Source organism: Musa acuminata, chromosome BXJ3-4, assembly GCF_036884655.1.
Source record: "Musa acuminata AAA Group cultivar baxijiao chromosome BXJ3-4, Cavendish_Baxijiao_AAA, whole genome shotgun sequence".
In the NCBI taxonomy this organism is placed as follows: Eukaryota; Viridiplantae; Streptophyta; class Magnoliopsida; order Zingiberales; family Musaceae; genus Musa; species Musa acuminata.
This window is the reverse complement of record NC_088352.1, coordinates 9,925,748-9,946,329: the sequence shown is the minus strand read 5'-3', so window position 1 is coordinate 9,946,329 and position 20,582 is coordinate 9,925,748. Positions and strand designations below refer to the sequence as shown.

At 36.3% G+C, this 20,582-nt stretch overlaps 1 protein-coding gene across 5 annotated transcripts; it reads left to right on the top strand.

Annotated features, from left to right (window-relative positions):
• Positions 1–422: 422 nt before the first annotated feature.
• Positions 423–18,960, top strand: LOC135636991 (kinesin-like protein KIN-4A). 5 transcript variants are annotated; one of them, XM_065149267.1, is made up of 29 exons: positions 423–732; positions 824–1,028; positions 3,207–3,353; positions 3,447–3,596; positions 5,313–5,566; positions 6,792–6,979; positions 7,063–7,187; positions 8,272–8,308; positions 9,091–9,182; positions 9,300–9,410; positions 9,697–9,744; positions 10,172–10,285; positions 11,513–11,606; positions 11,764–11,876; positions 13,045–13,143; positions 13,225–13,338; positions 13,426–13,542; positions 13,636–13,716; positions 14,448–14,519; positions 15,247–15,328; positions 15,417–15,448; positions 15,537–15,634; positions 15,724–15,819; positions 15,981–16,202; positions 16,679–16,841; positions 17,911–18,066; positions 18,147–18,442; positions 18,515–18,551; positions 18,665–18,960. In XM_065149267.1, exons 2-27 carry the CDS (start codon positions 906–908, stop codon positions 18,360–18,362), a joined length of 3,144 nt encoding a protein of 1,047 aa, XP_065005339.1. In that variant the 5' UTR covers positions 423–732; positions 824–905; the 3' UTR covers positions 18,363–18,442; positions 18,515–18,551; positions 18,665–18,960. The 5 variants fall into 5 exon arrangements, with proteins under 5 accessions (XP_065005339.1, XP_065005337.1, XP_065005338.1 ...); XM_065149265.1 differs by having other exon boundaries at positions 18,147–18,446; XM_065149266.1 differs by having other exon boundaries at positions 18,515–18,960.
• The last annotated feature ends 1,622 nt before the right edge of the window (positions 18,961–20,582 follow it).

Genomic DNA, 20,582 nt, shown 5'->3' with positions numbered 1-20,582 from the left:
TTGAGTTGATATTATAAACCTCGATGATAATAAAGACTTGATATCTTAAATCCAAATTCAATATTATAAGCTTCTAGCTTCACTAATATATATATATATATATATATATTGACATGATCTCTCATTGGTATAAGTAAATTATTTTTACTTGGATTTTCATAGAATTTGATAGATGTTGATACCATTAATCACAACTCGATTGCTTGAGATAGATGTCTGACTAATTAATTTGATCAGTCAAATTCACTGATCCAAAAATGTTAGAGGTGGCTATGAGGAGAATTTGAGAAATAACACTTCAATTTTCCATGGAGTGTAGCCATCACCATCACATCGGAGGAATGGCGCAAGAGAGAGGGGCATTTTGGGAAGCAGCGGTCCTTTCCTGTTAACGATAGCCATCACAGACACCCCTTCAGTGAGCATTCCCACGTCAGAAGGGGAGGAGGAAAGCAAGCGACCTGAGGAGGGCAATTTGGGAAGCAGCCGCGCCTCAAGATTTGTCACCTTCAACCACCACCTTCGCGCACACCCACCACCACCACCACCACCACTTCCGACGGAAGGCTCCCTGCCTCTCTGCGCGCAGCACTCGATTTCGCTTTTGAGAGGGCTTTGCAGTGAAGCTCACGAAAGTATGATAGCGGTTGTTGTTGCTGCTGCTGTTGCTGTCTCTCCATCTCTTTCATACCCGTAGCAGCTGCATCCACACATTACCCACGTCCGCACACTGTGTGTCGCTCTTGCTCCTACCCAATTTGGCCTTTTTCTTGCGTTTCTGCCCCTTCCCTGTAGGTTCTACTTGAAATCTTCCCGATTGCAGGCGATCTGGTCGTCGCCCGTTCGCATTGGCCTCTGATACATGATCTCGGGTGCGTGATCGTGTGCCGGCTTCTTGACGAGGGATGACCATGGAGAACGGGGAGGATTGCTGCGTGAAGGTGGCCGTCCACATCAGGCCCCTCATCGGCGACGAGCGGCTGCAGGGCTGCAAGGATTGCGTCACCGTCGTCCCCCGCAAGCCACAGGTTCTTGTTTTCCTTACTTTCCTACTGAATTCTGACATTAGATGAGGTTTATGATGTTGTCGGTCGACTATCGATTAAACAAAGAGAAAAAAAAGATTATCTTTTTTGTGCTTCGTCATCAATTGCTCATTGTTATCGAGTGAACTGGGGCAGAGATCTAACTCTTCTATTTTTCTTGTGTTGGTAAAACAGTACTTAACTTTCCTCCCCATATCTTTGTTTCTGTTATGTGAGGATCAAGTGCGATGCATGTCAATTGACTGCTCCGTTCTTTTTTCTTGGGTTTATAATTGATCAATATCTTGATATAGTGGCGGCATCACTGAAACGTTCCTTATGACTTTCTAAGTACCACTTATTAACTATTTGTTGGTTTGATAATGTAAAAAGTAAAGCAATTTAGAAATTTTTATCTCTGCTTAAATTGTTTTACTCCTGTTCTGAATTAAAGTCTATGCTGTTTCCCTTTCATAACATTTCTTTTAGATGAAAACAGCATTTGACTATGCTGAAGTCATAGTATGATCTGTGTTCTCCATAATTTTCATTAACTATTCTCATTTTTAAGGAACATGACTGAATTTTTTTCTTTTAATGTACATTCACAGAAGGTTAATTTGAAACTCTCTTTTCTCTTTACTCACTGATGTGATCCAAGAGAAGTTAAGTCTTCTTAGGTCTTTGATGGAGTCAAATTAGGTTTTGCTTGAGTTTCAATAAAGTTTTCATGCTTTTAGGTATGTTTGGAGGGATTGCACTGTGATTTGCTGGTACAGTAGGTTGAATACCTTGATTTAGACTATTTTTAGTCTGTAGCAGTCCTTCAAAGAAGTTATGAAATTCAAAGAGAAAACATCTCTTTATTGCTGTCAAGCAATTCTCTTTTTCTACTAAATGTATCCTTTTCCCTAATTCACCTGGGACTTATTACTTGCTCTCAGACCTTAGATTTAGCTTCATAATACTACTTAAATTGAAAAAAAAACTGAAATTTTTTTCTGTTTTAGTTTATGTTAGTGTTCTGGTTCATTTTGGAGAGGCTACTGATATCCCAAAAACTTCATCAATATTTTGAAGATTGTGCTAATAATAACAAAGTGATAGACATTGAAAAATTGATTGATATTAAACAAAAAGAGGAAACAGGTATTGGTTGAAGAGTACTCTGTATATCGTCTCAGCTCAGGCACTCCAATATAAGCATCCATAAAATTTTTTAGCTAATTCTGATGATATGATTATACTTATTTTAGGAAAGATTAAGTGCTTGAGAATGATGATTTATTCATAATCCTGAAGACATGATAAAATTTTTAATTCCCAAAAAACTTCCTGAACGTCACTTGCTCGTTGAACATATTCCATGGATCTGTTTTTGGACAGAGTCTATATCTTAGTAACATGTTTGAAGCATCTATTTCTTGGTTAAGGAAGCAATTATTTGTCATGTTCCACACTGTAGAGCCTAAATTTGTTAATATTTGTCTTTTGAGTGTTTTTATAATTTTTTATAGGAAAAACTAATATTTAAAATTTTCATAGTTCCCGTGGTCCTATGTTTCCTTGGGAAAATATTTGGTCTCTAGCTTTATTGTGGTGACAAGTTGTCCAAAACATTTTGGTGCTTCTACTCATCATGTTTGTTCATTGTCTCAAAATCATGCTTATATTCTGATTGTCTCCTAGCACTTTTAAAGTGTTTAAATTAGTCTAACTCCATCATATATCATGTGTAACCATGTAAAAATCCACTTTTTAAATCTGTTTGGTAAGTACCACTGTCACCCAAAGTAATTCACATAAGCAACACCAAGGTTTGCTAATTATAATACTTGTATATGCGCTTCTTTTCATGTGTGTGTGTTGTAATTGGGAGAGATTGCAGTTTGGATTGTGCTAGACAAGACTGCAATCATTATTCGGTATCATGCTTAACTGTATAAACTGGAAGAAACTGGCTTGTTGCTGGACTAAACATGGAGGAGTGGTACATTTTGATAATCTTTTCTACTGTTGTGGAGACTTAAAGATGTTGGATGTTTTATGACTGCTGTAGTTTGTAGAAAACAAATTCACCTTTTTTTTGTTATCCAGGAAAGACCAAACTAATTGCAGCCTTCAACTAATTTTCTTGACTTCATAAATCATAAATATGCATGCAATGTTTCTGATGTGCAGGTGCAAATTGGCACCCACTCATTTACTTTCGATCATGTGTATGGGAGTACAGCTTCTCCATCATCTCTCATGTTTGATGAATGTGTTGCTCCACTTGTTGATGGTTTGTTCCAAGGATACAATGCCACTGTTCTTGCATATGGTCAGGTTAAGTAGCACAATCCAATGCTAAATATCAATGAAATCTTTGTGCAATATATCGTGAAATTTTTAAAGCATCTGACAACTTGATGTGCACAGACGGGTTCAGGAAAGACATACACCATGGGAACTGGATGTAAGGATGATTCTCAAACTGGGCTTATCCCTCAGGTTATGAATGCCTTATTTAGCAAGATTGAGACTCTGAGAAATCAAGCTGAATTCCAGTTGCGTGTCTCATTCATCGAGGTATTAAAAAATTACTGTTGACTATATCTTTGCTACCTTGTTTTGGAATTAATTTCTAAAGTTTTCAGTTTCTTTCCCAAGTTTTCTAAAGATATTTTTTTGGCATTAGTGAGATGCATCATTCACCTTTAGTAATGCTGTGCTAATCCACTGTCTTGGTGATCACGTTAAAGATGGCCCAGAGCTAGATGTAGTACTTGTCTGCTCGAGCTATTTTTGCTGTGGCCAACATCTTTAAGTGCATTGAAGCAATCAACTAGCTTTAATTTCTATTTTACATGCCCATTGTTATAATTCATCTTTAGTAATGCTGTGCTAATTCACTGTCTTGGTGATCACGTTAAAGATGACCCAGAGCTAGATGTAGTACTTGTCTGCTTGAGCTATTTTTGCAGTGGCCAACATCTTTAAGTGCATTGAAGCAATCAACTAGCTTTAATTTCTATTTTACATGCCCATTAATAACAATTTTAGATAGTATTTTATAGTCCTTCATGAATCTTGAGAGCAGAATTTTCGACATACTCGCTTTTTTTTTCCCCCTTCCTCCCTCCACCTTCACTAAGATGAAAGATACAAAAAGAACAAAATCAACTAGTTGTATTCATTTGTAAGTTATAACACTCAAACTTGAAGCTACAAGAACAATCTTACTTGTCCAGGCTATATGTTTAACATTCTATGGATTATTGCAGTAATAAAAGAACCAAGTGCTAAACTTGCTAGGTTACTAATTTATATAAGATGCAGACTAAATTATTCCACCTGATTTGGTTCGCTAGTCACTCTGGAGGAACCACATGTGGTTTATACTTTATATACAATTTCTTTCGTGGTTTACCTTTATATTATAATGTTACATACAAAAGTATTCATATTTATTTTGTGTGCTTCTCTTTGATAACAGCATGATCACATGATAAAATGGGTTAAGCCATACATATAGTGGATGCTTTCACATATACTTAATTGATTGTTCAATTATGCCTGATTCCTTAGTTCATTAGATACAAATGCTTCTTGTATGGCAGCTATATATTTTAAGGCCCTTTGCTGGTAATTCTTAGTGAACTTCATTGCCATGGCATGCAAAATTGAAAGCCTATGCTCATTTTAGTATGATGGAAAGATTTCCATTCGAAAAATATCAGTGATGCATCATTCTTCTGTATACAATCTTATGTAAGGCTAAATTGGGTACTAGTAGAAGCTAACACGATGTAATTTCCTCCGGTTCTTCGCAAATTCAAGCTTGCTTAGTTAAGTTTTCATAAATGGTGCTTTATGTATGCATAGGACTTACAAAGAAAAACCCTTGTAACTTAAAATAGTACATAATTAGTTACAGGGTATTTATTGGACTGACTGCCACTTGCGAATATTTTTGTCGGCACTGCTCTTGGTTGAGGCACTGTTGTTAAGAAATGGAGTATCTGAGCCAATATCTCTAGACATTTAACTGCCAACATATAAAATTTAAAATACACTTATGCGTGTCAGAATTTGAATTCCTTCCTTTCGGCAATAGTATCCATTATCTTTAGCTAAATTTTAAAATTGCAATCTTGGTGGCAGGAACATCCACTACCTTTAGTTAAATTCTAAAACTGCAATTTGAGAGCATCAATATTGAATTGGACCATTTTTAATCTGCCACAATCTTGTCATAAACCTCTGTTGTAATCTGATACTGAGAATTTGTCTTGGATTATGAAGATTTTGAAGGAAGAAGTGAGAGATCTGTTGGATAGTTCATCTGTTAGCAAATTGGACGTTACCAGTGGCCAAGTTGGGAAGATGACAGTCCCTGGGAAACCTCCAGTACAGATACGTGAGGCATCAAATGGGGTAATAACGCTTGCTGGATCAACTGAGGTTTCTGTTAGCATTCAAAAGGAGATGGCTGCATGTCTAGAGCAAGGTTCACTGAATCGTGCAACTGGAAGTACAAACATGAACAACCAGTCCAGGTTAAGATGACATTTTATTCTCTCACTATCCCCCTTTTTCTTTCTGAAAATGTAAAATTACTAATTTTAATAGGATCTAGTTTTTGAATGTCATACTTGTGGTGTCCTTGTTGCACTCCTTTTCTTGCATCTATCGTTAAGAATACAGAAATTAGCAACTCCTGCTGTTATTTGTTCATCCTCTGTAACGAGGCATGATTTGTTCTTCTTGTCTGCATTATTAGATTAGCAAAGAGAAATAACTTATAACCACTTATGCTTGCTTCAGACAATCACTTTATGCTCTAACTTGTTTATTGGCAAAAAGCTGCAACTATACTTGAATACGGTAAACACTTGCTTTCGCAATGCTGCCTTTTGTGTGAAATACAAAAAAATATTATTAGTGGTACAAGGAGAGCTAGAAGAAGACCTAAACAAACCTTACTAGAAACTATAAATAAAGATTTGAATATTCTTAATTTAATTGAGGATATGGTTTTCTGTAGAGTTCAATGGTAACAAAAGATCCATGTAATCAATCTTGGAACATCATAGCTTTATTGTAATTGTACAAACCATCGAAACATAACATTAATGTATAATTGTTTATACTTTATACTTCCTGCAAATTTACTTATTGAAAAATAACATGCCAAATCTTTGTTCATCAACTTCTGCAGACTTTTTTAGTTACCATTTTCAGGCAAGAATATTGTTTTCTTACTCTCATGGTACTCTTGGTGATCTCTTTTTTAATCTTCTGACTATCATCATTCAGTAAATTGGCAAAATTTTCACAGCCACTGAATCTTTTGAGACTGTGGATCATCATATGCCACTTAAGCCTAATTATTTTTCTCTCCATTGATATCGCCTGCCATCTCTGAAATTTAACTTTCTTTATCGGGTATGGTAGTTCAAGTTTTGACTCTGATGTCAGTTTTATGTTCATTCATTGATTCAATATTTGCTCATGCATAAACTGGCAAGAAAACTATGAATCATGAGAATTCTTTAGTAAACAACAGCATCTAAAAGCAAAAGTTACCATCAATAGAAGAAATACAAAAGACGAGATAAAGATAGTTGAATCCTGTGGTGGAATGAAACATTTATTTTTGTTCAATGGAAGTGCTTTTTTTCACTTTATTGAACCAATCTTGAAATTGATATATTATTCTTGTGTTGTAATCCTCCACACTGTTCTTAATTACGTTCTTTTATTATTTTCCTTATGTAATAGCCGTTCCCATGCTATCTTCACAATCATGTTGGAGCAGATGCGCAAACATGGTCCAATTGTCAGTACTGAAGGTGTCCAAATTGAGGATGTAAATGAGGATTATCTATGTGCAAAGTTCCACCTAGTTGATCTTGCTGGATCAGAACGAGCTAAGAGAACAGGTTCAGATGGTCTCCGCTTCAAGGAAGGTATTTCACCTGGTCCCTTAATGGATATGACCACCTTTTGAATTAAATAAGGTTTCTTAAGTTCATCTGCTTGCTTGTTTAAGGGGTTCATATTAACAAGGGGCTTTTAGCTCTTGGAAATGTCATAAGTGCTCTTGGAGATGAGAAAAAGCGTAAGGAAGGTGCCCATGTTCCATACCGTGATAGCAAACTTACTCGGCTCTTACAGGTTTGCTGGCAGTCTCTCTATTGACATTTGTAATAGTCAATGCATTTCCCCCTTTTATGAAATTGAAAATAACTGCACAATCAAACATGTTCATAAGATCTTCTACTTGGTTCTTACTGTGGTTATGAAATTGAAAATTTGAAGTTTGTGTAGTTGTTCGAGACAAGGAATAAAGTTTCCACTATACTGGTAGAATCAATTTTTACAGGTCCAACAGATGGCCAATATACGAACAGGGTAATTTCACCTGGTCCAATAAAAACCAAGCTTACTATGCAGTATGACCACTGTACCAGGCTTGCTGGATAGTAAGCTAAATGATACCAAGTTGTACTAGACGGTAAGTCTATCACCTAGTATCAATACCTGCTGAACATTCTTTAACCCTTTTATTTTTCTTTTCTTCTTCTTCTCCTATTCTGTTACTCCACTGCTGCTCCTTGTCTTCTTTCTCCTTCCTCCTCTTCTTCTTCTTGTCTGCACCACATCATCCTACTCCTCCTCTCTTCCTCTGCTGCTCCTCCTTGTCGTCCTCTTCCTTTTCCTCCTTGTCTCATCATCATTTGTGTCACCGAGTGACTGCCTCTTCCTTACTGCTGTCATTGCTCCACTGCTCAGCCTTATTGCTCCCCAGTGCATAGTGCTCTCTCTCTCTCTCTCTCATTTGGCTCCTACTGATCTGTACCATACATGGTACAGTGTATGACTGTATGGTACTGGTACCATACAGGTCTGGTAGCCGATCGACATCAGTACCCAACCGAGATTTTAAATTACTTGGTCTGAATTATGATCTTAATTTTTTAAATTATTGTGGTTATGATGGACTATTACAATATTTATTAGAAAGTAAAATTATAGTATGTTCATTGGTACGTATTCCAAGTTAGTTCCTGGTACTATTTCATTAAATGTTGTTTGTCTCATTTTCGTCGATTCATAATCAAGCCTTGACAAAAGTTTCAAGTAGTGTGTTTGGATTTGAAGTGCATAAGTATCTCATCCTTCTGAATTTGAAAGGTTCTTTGTAGTCTGAATGACCATGGTAAAGAAATTTCTTTTGATTCTCTTTAATTTTGTGCAGGATTCACTTGGCGGGAATAGCAGGACTGTAATGATAGGTAAAATTAACTATTGTCCTCAATGTTGTGTTCACTATTTTAAGCTCAGCTGCAGATTGGTAACTTGGGGCTCTCAAATAAATGTTACGTTATTTGATACATCTCTCTGTTAAAGAGACTCCAGAATCAAGAACTGTTCTCTGATGATTTTATTATATGTTCTAGCACAGATATTAGTGGAAACACAGGTATCCTGTCTTAGTGCCTAACAATTGAATGATTTTGATATTTTTCTGCAATATCTTGCTTTGAATTGGATATCGTCTCTTGCATGATTTGCTTGCCTCAACAACAAATAAAAATATTAGATACTTGATTCATACGGATTTTTTCAAGATTACTGGAATCTCCTTGCATAAATGCAGTAGAAGTGCAATAACCAAGATCTCACTATTGCAAGCTGCAATTACTTCTGTGGATTGTGGTTTGTCCAGTTTTGAAATTCAGGAAGGAGAAACAAAGTTACTGCTATTACTGAAATAGGTAATAAACTTCCTGCACTTGCAGGAAGAGCTGTCAAACGTATTGGATGTTGTGGAGGCTTATATCCTCCTTGACCACCAATGAGGTTGGGAGTTCCCGTATTTATTTAAATTAACAAAATTGTATTCAATCGTAGTTTTTACATAGTATCGATGGTTCTGATGCGGATGAATATGAAATTATAATTTTTTTCATAGTACAAATGGTGAGGATGCTGTATTCACAATACTGAACATGAACATATTCTTTCGAAATCCTAGAATTATTTGTCTAACTTCTATTTTCTTGCCTTCTTCCAGCCTGTATCAGCCCTGCTGATATTAATGCAGAGGAAACTCTTAACACACTAAAGTATGCTAATCGAGCTCGCAACATCCAGAATAAACCCATTGTGAGTTCATGGCTTTGTTGATATTTTTGTGAATTAATGGTCATCATTCAGCAGAAATATTGTTTTTATTCTCTGCTTATGAACTGATTTTTTTCTCATTTCTTGGAATCTTTCCAGGTTAACAGAAATCCAATATCAGAAGAGATTCAGAGAATGCGCCAACATATTGAATACTTGCAGGCTCAACTAGCTTGTTATCGTGGAGAAGGAGCATCTGATGAAATTCAGGTAATAGTTTCCTTATCTGATCTGTTGTAACTGTGTGTTCCCTACCTCCCTCCCAGTTTGCATGTGCTTATGCACACGCAAGTTTGCACAAAAGCTTTCATGATTTTCATTTCCTTTTACCTACTTAAATTAGATTTTCTGTGGACCATAGCCTAAATTGAAAATGCTATGCAAGTGAGATTGTAATATTTACTAGAAATCAAAGTAAATATTTCTAGTAATATTTACTAGAAATCCAATATCAGAAGAGATTCAGAGAATGCGCCAACATATTGAATACTTGCAGGCTCAACTAGCTTGTTATCGTGGAGAAGGAGCATCTGATGAAATTCAGGTAATAGTTTCCTTATCTGATCTGTTGTAACTGTGTGTTCCCTACCTCCCTCCCAGTTTGCATGTGCTTATGCACACGCAAGTTTGCACAAAAGCTTTCATGATTTTCATTTCCTTTTACCTACTTAAATTAGATTTTCTGTGGACCATAGCCTAAATTGAAAATGCTATGCAAGTGAGATTGTAATATTTACTAGAAATCAAAGTATCTGCCAGTCTTTAAAATTTAGCTCCACTTTTGTGGCAATAATGATGATTAAACCAATTGGCAAGGTAGACATTTGCATTTCACATGGTTAAACCAATTAGCAGACTTAACTCTATTAATCAACAGCTGATACTTCTGTATATGTTTTTGGGTCGATATCTACTAGCTATTAAGTACTTTGTTTTGTAATATTTGTATCTGTGTATGTCTTCGTATACAGGCACTCAAGGAGAAAGTCTCTTGGCTAGAAGCTACCAACGAAGATCTTTGTAGAGAACTCTATGAATACCGGAGTCAATCCTCTCAGAATGAACATTTTGACATTGATTCTCAAGTATATTAATCAGCACCTTCTGTTTCCTTATTGTTTTAAGTTTTGTGGTTATGGTTCAACTTAGTCGATTACACAAATATCAGTATACTAAATGGCATAGCACACGACAAGTAAGGGGCTTCTAAGAAGAATAAGGGTGTGTCAAAACTTCAATAAGAGGTTGCCAGTAGACAAACTGACAAAGATTTCAATGTAAAAAGAAAGTTTAATAAATGAACCAAGCACTGATAGACTGGGGGGCTGAATTTTAGGTCTGCATTGAATCTATCATATCAATGGTAGTAGGATCTCATGTGCAGCTTAGAATTTAATGCTAACTTCATACGAATGAAATTTTGCATAAAATCAACAATAGAACACTTGGCTATAATTTGGAATGTGGATATATTTTAGGAACTCTAGTTGGGGTTTAAAATGTTTGTTGTTCTTTGCTGGAAATCAAGAGGAAACAATAAGAAAAAAGGTAGTCAATAATATGCTGATTAAGAGTTGAATATCCCTACTTGAAGCAGAAATTAAGAAAAAATATAATTAACAAAGAAATATGATATTGAAGTCCACTCCATATGTACACATATTTAGCTCAAGATGAGTGCTTGATCCCACAACAAAGCATGGTCTGCAGTACCGGATTGTACCGCCCGGTATGGGTGGTACGTACCGGTCCGACAGGCTTCCGGTACACGGACCACCTGTTACCGGTAGAAGCACTGTAGCAGCACTGTACTTCAGTTGTCTGCAATACCGCAGCATAACTACAGTGCTCGGCATGCCTGAATATACCGCTCGGTACACCTGGGTGTACCACTCGGTATACCGTACCGTACCGGTACCGAGCCCAGGTCGAAACTCCGGTACGGTACGGTATTGCGGACCTTGCAACAAAGCCCCATCCAAATTTTGGGTTCGTTTGGAATTTTTTAACATACATCTGAACCAAGCCTAGAGCACACTTTCTGTAATAAACCATTTTAGCTTGGATCATGTTGTGCTAGCATGGCACCTGAATTTCAGCGGCACTCTTCCCTCCAACCATCCACATCTGTTGATCACGTTTCAACCTTTAAAGTTTGAACGGGAGTAGACACCAGAAACCACCAATCTTTTGAATTTCTGATGCATTGGTATCTTTTATTTGTGCTTCTGCATCAACTAGTAGTTTGTGTTTTATAGATTCATCAGTTGGATAAATAGGAAATTCTCACTGTTTTATACTTGAAATTGCAGAAATCTGGAATGTTTTTTCTGAAAGCAGAAGGTCTAAAGAGAAGCCTCCACACCACAGAAGGATTTGATTATCAGATGACTGAGACACTAAGAGGCATTTCCCTTGTCACACTTGATCAATCAAACAATTTTCTCTTTTTTTTTTCTTAATTTCTTAAGCATGTAACCACTAAAACTTCTGTCATACTGTATTCTCTGGTAATCCCTCACAACTTTTCAGTTTGCTTCCTAATGTAACACCGCATGAGCAGGTAATTCTAGGGAAATAGATGAAGAAGTAGCCAAAGAGTGGGAACACACAGTCTTGCAAGATTCTATGGGCAAGGAGTTGAATGAGTTAAATAGGCGATTGGAGCAGAAAGAGGTGAATAAATAATTTTATTAAATTCCTTATGGTAATTGCTTGCTTTATGAACTAATTAACTAGGTTAACTAAATATTTCTTTTCCAGGTATTCAACATGTAAAATATGATAAGAATGTGTAACTGAACTTCATCTGGAATATTACCATATTACAGCTAACTAAATATTCCTTACGGTAATTGCTTGCTTGATGAACTGATTAACTAAGCTAACTAAATATTTCTTTTCCAGGTATTCAACATGTAAAATCTGATAAGAATGTGTAACTGAACTTCATCTGGAATATTACCATATTACCTGCATCCTATATGCATTCTTGTTTGAGCTTGAATATATGCATATAATGAGCGCTTGACAGATTCTAGCTTTATCTGGTCTTAGTGTTGCTCATTCTGAGAAATCCACAGATTCTAGCTTTGGTCCATGTCATTTCTTTCAACTATCAAATCATTCAAGTTTTCACATTTCTCTGCCAACTTTTCTGCAAAAATATAGTGATTCTTGAAAAATCCGAATGTGGCTACTTTTTCACCTAGAAAAAAAGACATTCTTGTTTAATTGGATGTCATCATACTTATTCATTTTGTAATTCATGATTATAGAATAGAGGCATATTGTGTATCATTAGATGTTATATTAGGATATTGTAAAATTCATTTGTTCATCTAACTTTTAGAATTTCTATTTTGTGCATACAGTATTGATTACAGTATTATGTTTATGTTTTTCATTAGTCTTCATTATCGGCAATATGTAGGTTGTTAAAATTGACTAATTAGAGGGCTATCCTTGGTACCATAGTAAGGTTTCTCCTTGATCTGGACACTAAGGTCCATCACTGTAAACAGTATGTACATGCATAGAAGGGTAAAACTGTATACATTGTCCTTCCCTAGAACCTGCCTTTGTGGGAGTTTTTGTGCACTGGGCCATCCTTTTAGTCTAAGAGCTTGGATATGATTCATTGAATCTGCACAAAGTCGTCTTCTTTCAAGTATTCATTGTTTTCCAGTAAGCCTTTGGTTTCTCACTTGATATTGTTCTCCCTATAAAACATGTACTTCCTAATTCATTATACTTTGAAGATTTTCAATAAAATGCAGCATAGCAATGAAGCCAACAAGCCAATATTTTAGCTAGTTGATAACCATGATTTCTCAATCTGCAGTCCGAGATGAAAACATTTGGCGGATTTGACACACTTGCTCTTAAGCAACACTTCAAAAAGAAACTCATGGAGCTTGAGGATGAGAAAAGAGCAGTGCAGGTTGGTTAGTAGTTATTTGACCTTTCTTTCATTTCTCTGAATTTCCTTTAACTCATGTCCTTCTGTGAAATAATATTGCAGCAAGAGAGAGATAGATTGTTGGCTGAAGTGGAAAACCTTGCTGCCGCCACGGATGGGCAAGTGCAGAAGCTGCCAGACAACCACTTGCAGAAATTGAAAGATCTTGAAGCACAGGTTAAGTACTTATGCCTTTAATTCTTCTATGGCTTAGTAGCAACAATACAACTTTCAGATGATTATTACTAAAGTTGATGTTTTCAGATTTTGGATCTTAAAAAGAAACAAGAGAGCCAGGTTCAATTGTTAAAGCAAAAACAAAGGAGCGAGGAAGCAGCAAAGAAGCTGCAAGAAGAAATACAATATATTAAGGCACAAAAGGTTGTTGCTTCTGCTGAATATATGCTTCCACTGTCACTCTCATCTTCTACTTTCCTGTCTGTCTGAATCTTTTTCATCGTCTCTATTCTTCAGGTTCAATTGCATCACAAGATTAAGCAAGAGGCAGAGCAGTTCCGCCAGTGGAAGGCTTCTCGTGAGAAGGAATTACTTCAGGTGCATCATCTGTCATGGATTATCTTGTGAAGGATCCGTAAAAAAACCATGAATTGGCTCACGAAGTTTTATTAATTGCAATATAATAAATTTTAACAAGTTGGAGTTTAATTTCTTCTATGGATAATTGTTTTCTCATAAAGCTTCTGTACGACACCAGTGACTTATTTATATATGATATTCAATATCATCACGCCCCATCATACGGTCCATCAACAATATTTCTTGAGGATTACTGAGCTGCTTGTTAGGCATATGTCATTCCTAGGTTGGCAGGGTAAATGCTTCTTCTTGATTGGCAACGCCTGTTACATGTTCTAATGCAAGGTTTTACATTGGCTTGAAATGTAAACTTGTTTCCACTTCTTTTTTTTTTATTTTTCTGATTCTGTTATAGTAGTCCTTGATCTCATTTTGCCTCAGTATATGTCTATTTGGCTTTAGCCCATAACTATTTTTCCATCCAGTTGTGTAGCTGTGTTTTGGCCTATGTCATAGTGTAGGATGGCATCATGTATGTTTTGTCATTGCTCTTGCCTCTTAGTACTTTTGTTGTTGCTATTATGAAATATGACAGTTTCTATTCTGTACATAAATGGTTTTTATTCTGTACATGATATGGTGGTTTCTACTCTATACATCATTAGACATTTGTGTAGAAAAATATGTAAAAAGTTAGATTCCTGATGTCCCATAAATTTTAATTTGATTTCATGTATCTGCCCTCTCAGTTGAGGAAGGAGGGGAGAAGAAATGAGTATGAGCGTCACAAACTTCAGGCATTGAATCAACGACAGAAATTGGTATTTAATTGAAACTTTCTCTTAAAAAATTTCTTAGTGTGTGTATTTCTTTTTCTTAAGTTTTATCATTGAATAATGTTTCTTTGGTTGCTTCCAACAAGGTGTTTGTGTATGTATGTATATATACATAGTTACATACACACAAACATATATATATATATATATATATATATATATATATGTTTGTGTGTATGTATGTATTTTATGTTATACTAATAGTTATTATTCTGCTATATTTAATTAAATATTTTATGTAATATTTTTGATGGAGATGGTTTGTTAGCTTATATGGATATATAGGAAGCTTATATTCTATTGTTCATGTTATTTGCATCTCAAATGGCAATATATATGTACGAGGACCCCATTTGCAGCATCCTTATATACTGTGCCACTCTTTTTTTCCTTAAATTGTATTAGATGCTCTGGAAAACATGAAAGTAGGCACACAAGTGTGCTGTCTGATGGTATTCCCTGTTAGAATGAAAACATGAAAACATATACCAATACCTGTGTTTCCCTGTTAGAATGATGGGTCATTAAATTGTGTCTGGTTCATAGAATGGACAGTCTTGGGGAAGGTGGTCAGGCTTTTCTTTGTTCAGTAAGGAATTACTTCATTTGATGCATATCGGTATATGAAAAACGGTCTTCAGAGTTCAGAATATGTCTAGATTGGAGCATTTGGTACAAAACTTCATCTGGGTATGAAACCTTACATTTACAGGTTCTTCAGAGGAAGTCAGAGGAGGCTGCAATGGCTACAAAGAAGCTGAAAGAGTTGCTAGAAACTCGAAAATCCTCAGCAGGTGGGAATTTTGGTTTGTTGCATTTGAAAATACAAAATACACTTTAGTCTTCAGTTGTCCTTTTCTGAATATTTTTTCCCTTCTCCAGTTATTACAAATGGCCATTTATCAGGTGTTCAGGTAAAGATCTATATGTTATTTTCTATTTTCTTAGTATGATCTTGGTCAAAATGGCAGTCAAAATAATAACTCTAAACAAAACCTTCAGTTCAATGAAAAGTCTCTGCAATGTTGGCTGGACCATGAGCTTGAAGTTATGGTGCATGTGCATGAAGTTCGGAAGGAATATGAGAAACAAAGTCAAATGTAAATTACTTAAATTTATTTCTTTCTTCTAATCCAGGATACAGGAAATTGTTTGTTTATTGTCCTAATTGTCTATCCTTTTCATTTAGACGTGCTGCCTTGGCTGAGGAGCTTGCCATTCTGAAACATGAGGAGGCTTTATCAATCAGCGGTAATCCACCAAGAGTAAAGAATGGACACTCCAGGTAGCTAATACTTCTCAATGTTAATTATCTTATTATGATTCTATGTGTTTCAGAAAGTCTTATTTGTAGATATCAATGACAAAATTATTATCATTTTAAATTTGTGGAAATCAAGCAAAGGTTATTTCAAAGGTCCAGTTTATTTTTCAAACCTTGTGCAGAGTATCCCCTTTGTCCCCAAATGCACGATTAGCAAGAATTGCATCATTGGAAAACATGGTGAGCATATCATCAAACATGCTTGTGGCAATGGCTTCCCAGCTTTCAGAGGCAGAGGAGCGTGAGCGTGCATTCGCAGGACATGGAAGGTGGAATCAGCTGCGGTCCATGGGAGAAGCAAAGAGCTTGCTTCACTATGTGTTTAATGTTGCTGCAGATGCGAGGTTCTACTCCAACTATTTTTGAAATATTTGCTTTCATGAACAATATCGTCATAAGATTTGCTGGTTTATTCTAACAAAATGTTCACTTAACTGTTTTAACAGGTCTATTCATTGTCACTAGACTCACTACCATGCTCTATTCTGAGTTTTTTATAATTTGCAAGGACTAGAAAATGGAAAAGAGGAAATATCATATCTTATATTGCTTGAATTGATTATAATTTTTATACTGATTATATAGCAGTAAAAATAAGGAAGGCAGATTATATTCTCAGCTTTTTTTATATATAAAGGTGATTTAGTAGTCAGTTCAAGACTGCTGATAATTGCAAATTGCAATGTCAATGCATAAAACTTACATGTTAGGAGGCCTTTTAGTCTCTAGGGCCAAATTCTGAACTATGTCCCATTTTATTTGACTTCATTACATTTTTGCTTGATCCACATGCACTAAACATTATATATATATGGAACAGGTGCAAGTTGAGGGAGAAGGAAATTGATATTAAGGAACTAAAGGAGCAACTGAATGAACTTGTGAGTCTTCTTCGACTCAGTGAAGCACGGAGGAAAGAAATGGAGAAGCAAAAAATGTTTGAAGAGCAAGCTGTTGCAACAGCATTAGCCACATCTCATTCGGTGAGCTAATATTCAGTCTTTATGGTAATAAATAGCATAGATAAAGTTCTTGTATCTTGTTGTAAACCATGAAGATTAAGTTCTTGCAAATTTTAAATTTGCAGTCAAGTATAAATTAGAATCTGAACTAAGGCCCAATACTTAGTAGAGAATGCAGAGCACTTAGGCACTGAAAAGGTACTGTAACCTTGAAATTTGTAAGCTTAATAGTAGAAAGTTAATAACTATAAAAAGATAAAGAATTTTCGGATTTATTTGCCATGTGTGTAAAGCAAAATAACAATACAAGCAATAGGATCTCAAAAAAATAATAATAATACAAGAGAAGGATTCAAAAACGGTCTGGGTTATATAGAATAACAAGCAACAAGATATCAGTAAAATAGAACAGTGAAAGGGTAGGACTTAGAAATGATATGGGTTATAGAGGTTTTTCTAAGAATAGATTGAAGTCCTTCTGGTACACAAGGTTTTTCCATGTCCTCCTTATGACACAGAAAAGAATGTATCCACCAGCAATAATCTAGTGTGCACAGGAATACGTCAGTGAATTCTTCAAACTGAATGTCTAAACTTGCCCGACAACTCCTAATGATACATTTGAGATGAAAATTTATGCAACAAAAATCATGTGCAAACATGTACCAGGTTGAGGTCACACTTGCAATATCTTCTGTGAAGTTATAAACCACAAGGCCTGTTTATTTATGGCACATTGCCTAGTCTGTGTGTGAAAAGATGGTTTTTACCATGGATCCTGAGATCCAGTTTAGATCAAGAGAGTACTAGGAGAAGTCATGGATGGGCCGATAAGAGAATTGGATTCAGTCCAATACAAAGCCAGAAAGAAGATACAAGAAATAAATCATAAGTAAAAGCCATGTTGGAAGAGCCCAGCCATTCATTGGCTTTTATATCTTTTCTAGGAAGTTGGTACATGAGACACACTAAGTATATGCCTACTTGCACAAACATATGAATGGATTTGTTGTCATGGACATGATAGCCAATGTACTACTGATTAGGCCTGCAATATATCCTCTGAAACTCTTCATGTCATAAATTCCAGGTGAGCTCAAATGGTTCTCAGAAGCACTGTGCTGATGAAACCAGTGACCCATCGTCTCCGGTAGCAGTACCAGCACAGAAACAACTGAAGTACACTGCTGGTATTGTTAATAGCCCAAGCAAAGGGACTGCAGCTTTTGACCATCGGCCCCTGAAGGTTCGCTCCATGCTCTTAACAAAGATAAACTCCAAGTCTTTTCTCAATTTGGTTACTGAAGCGGTCTTCTCTGACTGCAGATGGTGCCGATCACACAACTGCCCTTGGCAAAGAAACTAGCAATAGTAGGCCAGGGAGGCAAGCTCTGGAGATGGAAAAGAAGCCACCATCAGTGGTTACTACAGTTCAAATGGAAATGGCAGAAACCATGGAAACTCTCTGAGTCAATCCGGCATAGTGATGAAACATTCAAGCGGGCAAAACGTAGAACCCTGCCTCTTCGGGACATTTTGTGATACAAAGTATACTAGTGCAACTCAACCTGTTCCCAAACAGGTTGTTAGTTGCATAGAAACTGTTTACAGCAAATCGAAATGCAAGTAAGCCTTGACAACCCCTTCTTTGGTTTTTTAGTTGATGGAGAAATTAACTTTGTATATGTTTACAGGATGATGTTTCTTCGTAAGTAAACCACATACATATAGGTAAGCATATTATAAGAAAAATACTATCAGCCGCATGCTCATGTTTGCCTTCACCAATAATGAGACGCCAAATAGTTGGTCTGGAATGTAAAGATCTTCTCTTTGTTGGTAAGATAAGTGCATCCTCGTGGAGCCTCCGAAGTCACTTGTAAAGTGCGACAACCCTTCAAGAGAAAATGCTGCTTATGAACTGGGATGGAGAATGAAGCTGGACATTGCTACTTGGTAGTTGTATTGTTTGTTCTTTACCTAAGTGTGTTACTACTAAAAGTGGAGATCTGAGAAGGTTTTGGCCATTTAGCCTGGCATAATCTTGTTGTAATTTTTTGTATTTTGTTTATAGTGGTGGAGAGATATTTCCAGGTCCCATGTATTAATTCATTCACAGTGTGATGAAAACTTTTCCCCATGCTTCTCTATTGTTATTGTGAGGTAACAATCTGTGATTGAAGTTTCTTTTCACTGTCCAGTGATATGTAAAAGAGAGTTCTTGTTTCTTCCCACAACACAAATGAAGCTGAAATATTTTTTTGTCTGTAAAGGGTACAACAGAAGATGTTGTGTGGTACACATCTATTATTACAGAAGCTTGAATGTCTTTCATCTGTATAAACCACGAAAGGAGTTAGAGCAGAAAGATTGTTGTTTTAAATATCGGTCTCGATCGATTTTGATCGGGCAATATATTGTTCTAAATTGTAAGAGGTGTTTTGCATGTAAGCTTGATGAATGTGACACTTGAATTAGACCAGGCATGCATTTGAATTAGTAGCATGGTGTTAGCATGAGTCAATAGTTTATGTAGGTTGAGAGATGATGTAAAGACCAAGAAGACATGATGGAACTGTTGCCTAGTTTTCCATGAAATTGGAAGTTAATTCTCACTGTCATATTTGACTGCAAGACAACAATTCCATTTTGTAGTACCAACTCATAATCTTTAGCATGAATGAGAAGAAGTTGCTGTCCCACAAGACATGTTAGTATCAGTTACAGATACTCCATTTTTAAGGTGATGCTTTTCTTGCAACAAAAGAAGAAAATAAAGGGAGATGCAGCACATCTTCCCAGACCTAAGCACACAGTTCTTTACGTGGGATCTCATAACGAGGAAGACCAACAGCGGCCTCGATGAACGCAAAGGTCGGACGGCCTTCATCACTGGCCAAGTGTTGCTGCTATTGAAGGAGTCGTCATGAGCGTGGAGTGCGAGGAGCCAACGATTGTGTGCATGCAGGGACGGTCACATGCATGGATTCCCCCTCTCTCTCTCTCTCTCTCTACGTACCGTCTCCTCTGGCCATAGGCCAAACACACACACAGTCTCTCTCTCTCTCTCTCTCTCTCTCTCTCTCTCTCTCTCTACTATTCTTCTTCTCTCCCATAGGAGTGGCAGTGCCAAACCTGAAACGTGGAAAGAAAAGGTAAATTTAGCCTGGAATTAAAATTGAATCCTTAAGGGTCAGTTATGAAATCTGAATCATGTATCGATCGATTCCCAAAATCAAGAATTAGAATCGAACCGATAAAAGTCCGGAATCAAAATCGAAATCGACGATTCTGGTTTCGGTTCATGCGTTTCTGGTTTAAACATTCTTTTTTTTTTTCCTTTTTTTTAATTAAAAATTTTAATATATATAATTATTTTTTTAATTAAAAAATAATTTAAATTTATTTGATTCGAAATTTCAAACCTAAGAATCGGAACCGAATCACCCAGGCTAATTCCGATTCAGTCTGAAACCGACAAACCATCTAGGACTAGTTCCGATTTGGTTTGGAACCGACGAATCATCGAGTTATTTCAGTTTTGGCCTAATATGGTCTTGATTCGAATCAAATCGTGGTAAAACTTAGGTAAATTCTAAAAGAATTTATTATTTTGATTTTTTTTTTCTCATGAGCATATTTTTTTATTTATTTGTTAAGAGCTTCTTATATTTTCTAAAAGATAAAACTATCCTTAGCCTTTATCCGTGGATTGTTGCCTCCACCTCCATAGTCGTCTTTGTTCTATCGTAAGGTCTCGTC

What these genes read in the sequence shown, in the direction of transcription:
- LOC135636991 (XM_065149267.1), top strand. Translation starts at nt 906, where the DNA reads ATGACCATGGAGAACGGGGAGGATTGCTGCGTGAAGGTGGCCGTCCAC. An exon ending in ATGAGAAAAGAGCAGTGCAG is followed by an intron (nt 13,144 to 13,224) that starts GTTGGTTAGTAG and finishes ATAATATTGCAG; the next exon opens with CAAGAGAGAGATAGATTGTT. An exon ending in GCCATTTATCAGGTGTTCAG is followed by an intron (nt 15,449 to 15,536) that starts GTAAAGATCTAT and finishes CAAAACCTTCAG; the next exon opens with TTCAATGAAAAGTCTCTGCA.